The sequence below is a fragment of the Vitis riparia genome, chromosome 18 (assembly GCF_004353265.1).
Source record: "Vitis riparia cultivar Riparia Gloire de Montpellier isolate 1030 chromosome 18, EGFV_Vit.rip_1.0, whole genome shotgun sequence".
NCBI classification, from domain to species: domain Eukaryota; kingdom Viridiplantae; phylum Streptophyta; class Magnoliopsida; order Vitales; family Vitaceae; genus Vitis; species Vitis riparia.
This window is the reverse complement of record NC_048448.1, coordinates 29,501,495-29,508,271: the sequence shown is the minus strand read 5'-3', so window position 1 is coordinate 29,508,271 and position 6,777 is coordinate 29,501,495. Positions and strand designations below refer to the sequence as shown.

The 6,777-nt window shown below is 34.6% G+C and overlaps 1 protein-coding gene across 1 annotated transcript; it reads right to left on the bottom strand.

Moving 5' to 3' along the window:
* Positions 1-1,504: 1,504 nt before the first annotated feature.
* On the bottom strand, positions 1,505-6,387 carry LOC117907240 (heterogeneous nuclear ribonucleoprotein 1-like). Its single transcript, XM_034820709.1, has 6 exons — positions 6,187-6,387; positions 5,608-5,648; positions 4,575-4,738; positions 3,005-3,104; positions 2,663-2,832; positions 1,505-2,380 (listed from the first exon to the last, which is right to left on the bottom strand). Exons 1-6 carry the CDS (start codon positions 6,240-6,242, stop codon positions 1,865-1,867), a joined length of 1,047 nt encoding a protein of 348 aa, XP_034676600.1. The 5' UTR covers positions 6,243-6,387; the 3' UTR covers positions 1,505-1,864.
* Between the last annotated feature and the right edge of the window lie 390 nt (positions 6,388-6,777).

Here is a 6,777-nt window from a genome sequence, read left to right as displayed (position 1 = left end):
ATTATTTTCAATAAAATATGGTTTTTGTAATTTTTATATTCAATAGAGTAATAATTTATAATGGTAGTTAATATGATATTTAATATATTTAACTTGATTATTTATGTGGAGGATACCTTAAAAAAAGGTCATATTTTTAATAAAAATATTAGGATGCAATATATATATATATATATATATATATATATATATATATATATATATCCATTTATTTAATAGCTGTTTTAACAGTTATATAATGTTTTATAAAATAAATATCTATTTAAAAATTTAAAATATTTTTAATCTATTTTTTCATATTTATAAATATGTTTTAAAAATAAAATATATATTTTTTAAAACAATCATAAAAAAAAGTGAAATCAATTTAAAACAATTAAAAAATAACATTTTAAAAATACGTCATTCTCTTGTCTTAAAGAGGAACCGAAAATGATTTTTTTATTTTATATTTTATTTTTATTCTAGAAAAAAAAAACATTTTTAAAAAGTCAATTACCAAACAAACCCTTAATTTTTATTTTTATTATCTCTTCATTTGGACATGTCATTTGCCTCTCCAAACCTGTATGACAACTCCAGAATCTCGTGTAGAACCACTACCAATAAATTTTTCTTTGCTTCCTCGTGCCTTTTATAACTACCTATTGATTAATTCCAACTGAAACTAGTGCAGTAAACACTCAATTGAAGCAACACAGAAAATCAGAGTGTTGAACTTAGAAAAGAAAAGATCAACCACTATGATGATGGCAAGATACCAACCTGCTCCTTAATCATGACACTTTCCAAAAATTGAAATTCTTGATCAATGGAGGAACAGTATCACCAATAAAACATGAACTTGGAAAATCCTTTTGAGGAAAGGAATTCCCAATTTTCCCATGAAAGTTGATTGATATCTTCTTTGATAAAGCAAATTGGCTATGATTCTTAATAGTCCGCATGTCCCACGACACCAATCAAATGAAAATATGTAAAATTGATCTCAACTATAAAAGACACAAAATAAACTATATATTGAATGCTATCAAAATCTAAACCAAACTCAGAAAGCCCTCCAAAATCTTGACACAAGTAATTCTGGTTGTGATAGAAAGTTAGAATGCCATGAATGCCCAAACTTTTCACACAGTAGGATTACTGTCAAAACCAGGCCCAGGTCTCATGAATCTGCCAGAGAGATTTAATAATCCTTGTGACCTAGAATCATCAACCATTTGCTAGCACTACATATGTGTATGAATCCTGCTGCAACGTATTAGTTGCGAAAGAAAGAATTGACTGCTGATGAGTAGGCTGCAGCCTAAGGTCCTGCATCATTTTTGACATAATCACTAAAACCCACCTGTGAGTGTTATTGCAAACCTAGCGTGGTTTGCCTAAACAGCTGTGTTGAATAATGCCACAGGGATGATTTTCTATCTAGATGGAACTAAAATTGTAACTGTAACAAGGCCCAAGTGAAGATACTAAAGTAAATACAAGCAGCTAAACTATAAAATTAGATCGCAACAAAGAGCTATCTAGATCAGACTAAAAGGAGTGAAGCAAACTCTGAAAACAAGATACTATAGTCTACATAAAAAGCTGAATTGAAAATTCATCTAGAACAACGTAACGGTAGATGGAGCACTTATCAAACAATCTATAAAATTTGTCTAATCCACATAATTAAAAAGTTGATCTAATAGAAGTCTTCTGATTGTTTAAAGCTCTCTGCCTGCAATGATACGAGATCCCTCTAGTACTTGCAAAGAAAGAACCTACTAATACTGAAGAGGTAGAATTGCAGGAAACTAGAGACTCCTGTGTGTAACTTCTAAGGCAAAAGCCTAAGCAACTGCCTCAAAATGCCTCTTTTCTACCTTGCATAAGGATGGTACCGACTACTGCCACTATAACCTCCCCTTCCATACAGACCGCCTGCTCCACCGTAACTAGCACCAGCACCAGAATCATAACCACTAGCATAGCCTGAACCTCCATAATTTCCGTAGCTTTCGCCTCCTTGGCCATATCCACCTAAACCACTTCCACCATAACTCCCGCTAAACCCGCCGCCATAGGGTCCAAAGCGACTAGAATAACCAAGGGAAGGATCCCCTCTGTAACCTCCTAAGTTACTGCTTCCAAAACTACCATAACCACCACCATACTCCCCACCATCACTACCATACCCACCGTATCCACCAAGCCTACTGCCCAGACCTCCAGCTGCCCTATATGGACCAGCTCCAAACCCACTGTCATAACTCCCGTATGAGCTGCCAAATCCACCAAAGCCATCACTGAAAGAACGAGCCCTAGAGTTGCTACCAAATGCAGAAACATGTGGTGGGTTTGAGGCTTTCTTTGGTTCAGCTTTCTTGATCTCCACCTACAACAAAGCAACTTAGTTAACCTAGCTTCGGCTTCAGGCAAAGAACTATGACATCCCTTTCCTGAAAATGATCTATACCTGTATTGATCTCCACCTAAAATTTGAAACCAAACCCACTAAAGAGGTTAATCTGAATAAAATGATATTTAAAAAATGAGCAGATAACAACCTTGTCATGCATAGTATTAAGGAAAATAGAGAATGCAGTGCTGCATACTCCATTCTAAACAGGTTTTCAATTACATGCTTATTTCTCGGGGACCATTGGAGAATGCTCACCTGAGTGCCTGCCATATCAATCATATTCCCCTCCGACAATATTTCATCTACTACCTCTTCACTTTCAAATATTATAAATCCAAAGCCCCGCGAACGGTTGGTTTCATGGTCGCGTATAATCTGGTGCTCCTCCACCTTCCCATACTTGGAGAAGAAATCCTTGAACTCATCTGATTATTTGAACAGGCCAGAGTTGAGAGAGAGAGAGGGAGGAAAAAGAAAATTTTTTAAGTAAATGAGACAGTTAAGCTATTAACATAAGCCAATTAAGTTTTTTCATCAGAATACAAGCATGACATTATATATTTTTTGATAGATCAATCATGACATTATATATTATACCTTCAGTGACTGTAGATGGTAATCCACCAACAAATATCTTCTTTGTTTTGAAATCCTTCGATTGACCAGAGCCTTTTGGAATGGTTCTTTTAATCTCAACCTGCTCCATTTCAAAATGCAAGTCATAAACTGAGTAAAATATGAAATTTATGGTCTAAAATGAAACCAAGTTTATTTTTATTTTTATTATTTTTAATCCGAAAGAACTACAGCTCAAATATTTCACCAGAGGTATTACAGAATTGAAGCTACAATTTGTAGCATCCCCGGCCTCATTTAATCTTGGCTTGGGTTCTTAATGGGTGGGTTGTGAGCATTGGGGTTGAATTATCTATTATCTAGGATTCAAATTCCCTAAGGTTTTTTAACTAATTTTTTTCCTTCTTTTTTTCCCAAGTTCCCCCTCAAAAAAAGAGTCAAATGCTTAGAATACATGACAATTGTTTTTTCAAACTTCAACCATCTCATTTGAAAACCTGTTCGTGTCCAATGAGGGCAGGCCAAGCCTTTTGTAGCATTTGATATATCACTTCCCAAGCCTATTCTAAGACCCATCATTTGAGTGATTCATCCAAGACTTAAGAATGACATTGTTGTAAGACAACAAGCCTTCCCTCAACATGATGCTCCTATGACTTGAACTCATGACCCTTGGCTTTGATACCACTTGTTCGATTGGGCTTTGACCACCTCATTGTGGTGCAAAATTAAAGCTACAATTTATAGCATCCCCAACCCCATTTTTAATTTTGGCTTAGGTTCTAAATGAGTGGGTTGTGAGGATATGGTTGAATTATCCAAGATTTATATTCCTTAAGGTTCTTTATCTAATTTTTTTTCCTTTCTTTTTTACCCCCCAAAAAAGAGTCACATGCTTACAATACATAACAATTGTTTTTTCGGACTTTGACCATGTCATTTGAAAACCAATTAGTATCCAGTGAGGATAGACCAAACCTTTTAAAGCATTCGACATCACACCTCTCAAGTTTATTTTAAGAGTCATCATTTGGGTGACTCATCCTTAGGCTTAAGAGAGGCATTGTTACCCCACAACAATCTCTCCCCCAACATGACGTTCCCATGACTCAAACTCACAACCCTTGGCTCCGATACCACTTGTTGAATCAGGTTGTAACTATCTTATCTAAAAATCAATTGGTAATAGTAAGGATAGGACAAACCTTTTATGAGATTTGACATCACACCTCACAAATCTATTTAAAGAGTCATCATTTGGGTGACCCATTCTTGAGCTTAAGAGCGGTATTGTTGCACTCTAACAACAATGGTATAAAATTAAGAAAAATATCTTATGCTAAACATCTTAGGCATAAATTTTCCTTACCCCACTTAGAAAACTTGGGAAAGTAGAAATCAAACAAACTTCAAACCTCATGTTGGCCTCCAAAAAAATGAAACACTCCCCTCAGCTAGGCTAAATTAAGTTTTATTCAAAAAATATGTTTTTGCCTTCCTCTTCCAGCATATATTTAAGGCTTGATTTTCCTCATGAACCAAACAAAGCATGAGCTTATTATATCAAGAAAAGAAAAAAAAGATGCTTTACCTGTTTTCCGTTAATAACATGTGTATCTTCAATGACACTGTCAACAACTGAAGGATCAGCATAGGTGACAAACCCAAATCCCCTGGGTTGACCAGTATACCGATCTTTCATAATCACCGAGTCTGTTATTTCTCCATATTTCTCAAAGTGCTTATTGAATGCAGCTGCAATAAAAAAAAAAATAAAACATTAAAAAAAAAACAGTAAATTAGCAACAGCATAAACCCAACAAACATCTGTACCAAATCATCAATGGAATGTTAGACCTAATCAGTCCAACTATATATAATATCTGCCCAAAATTATATATCATGAGCAACTCAAACTAAAAGCAACCCAAAGCAATACATCCCAGAAATATCTTTAGGTACAAAATTACTTATGACTCTATTTGTCCTAGGGATCATCTTATTCCTAAAGCTGAAGACAAATCCATACTCTCAAATGCCAAAACCATCAAACTGGGCTGTTTTTTTATTACAAGTTAACTCCAAAGCCTGCATATTATGATAGGGTTCTAAACATAAACCTCATTATACTGAGATCTCATCAGTTAAGAACGGCATTGTCAACACAATATCTGACATCCCCAATGAAGAAGTTACTCTTAGGGTCTCCAAAAGATTAAAATTTTTGCCTGTGTAACATGCCCAAAGGCTTAAAATTGGTTTTTACACTTGGAATAAGCTTCTATAAGCACACCTATAAGCCATGATTCCTCCCTTAAATGCCCATCAAGCTAGCGCTACCAAATCAACATCCATCCAAGTTGGTTTGGAAAAACCCAATTCCACCTTGTAGGTTATGTTGTTATCGTAATACATTCCAAGAATTGGTTTTCCAAAACGGACTAATGGCCTCGGATTTTTTGTAAATATTAAGAACACATGCCATTAGGTCTTTGAGATGCAATTCAGGAACGCAGTTCTTTACATTTTTTCTTTTCTTTTTCCAGGGAAACTTTGGAAACAACTGATCCACAATAAAAGGGGCATACATACAGAAAATCATCCGGCAGCAATATTAAACTCACCGTAGGTTGTATCCTTCGCCAATCCTCCAATGAAAATCTTCCTGCAGTAGGAAAAAACGAGGAAAAAAGTGAAATTCAAAACAGATGATAAGAATTAATTATGCACCTTTTGGCCGCTGAAAATAAAAACAACAGAAGGATAAGATCTGACAAATCATTAAATTTTACGAGCAACCAAACCAAACGGATGGTCTAAAAATGAATGGAAAAAAGTGAGAAAAAGTTCACATAGAAACATCCATACTCCGATAGGGAGCTGAAAAAACCCAAAGAATAGATGTAGAAAAAACAAATAGATAGATACGGCGTAAATTTTGCTGTCTCAAATTTCTCAGGAACAAGGAGAGATATAACAAACGAATGGCAGAAAAAGGTCAGGAAATTCGAAACAGATCTAAAGAAAAAGCTACGCTCCATTTAGTCATTGAAACAAAGGAAAAAGAAAAAGTCAAAACGACAGATCCAAAAAATTTCTTTGCTAAAATTTACTCAGCAACCAAATCAAGAATATGAAAAAAAAAAAAGTTTTTTTAAATTTTCTCGGCAACCAAACGAAAGGAATTAAAGGAAGAAACGAACCCAGGACTAGCACCATCGCCTGTGTGAGTAGTATTGCCCTTCAATTTCGAACCCATAGGCTTGTGTTTGGAGTATTTGAGAAAGTGATCGAGAAAATTTGAGGAATAGAGGCTAGGGTTTGGGAGGTATAAAAGAGATGCGACGAATATGGCAAAATATGTATGTTCCTAACTTCCTCTAGGCTCTTCAAGGGGTGGAAAGGCTTTACGAGGTTTTGTTTTGAGCAATGTTAAATGCATCCCCATCGTATCTCTATGCACCCACGTTTTCCCTTTTTTTTTTTTTTTTTTTTTTTTTTTTTTTTTTTTAAGGAAATTCCCAATTTAGGTTAATGAAAACCCAAAAAACGCAGTCAGGGACCGCGTTTTTAATGAAGGAAAAAAAAAAAAAAAACGCAGCTATGGCCTGCGTTGTTAAAAACAAATCAAAACCCAAAAAAGTTCTTGGACTGTGTTTATAATTAACAGAAAAAAAATGTAGATTTTGTTTTTTCTAAAAAAAAAAATTGTGTACCTTTTTTTTTAAAGAAAAATTTATTTATAGTGAAAAATAAAATAAAGTATTTGTTTGACAACAGTTTTTAAAAATAAT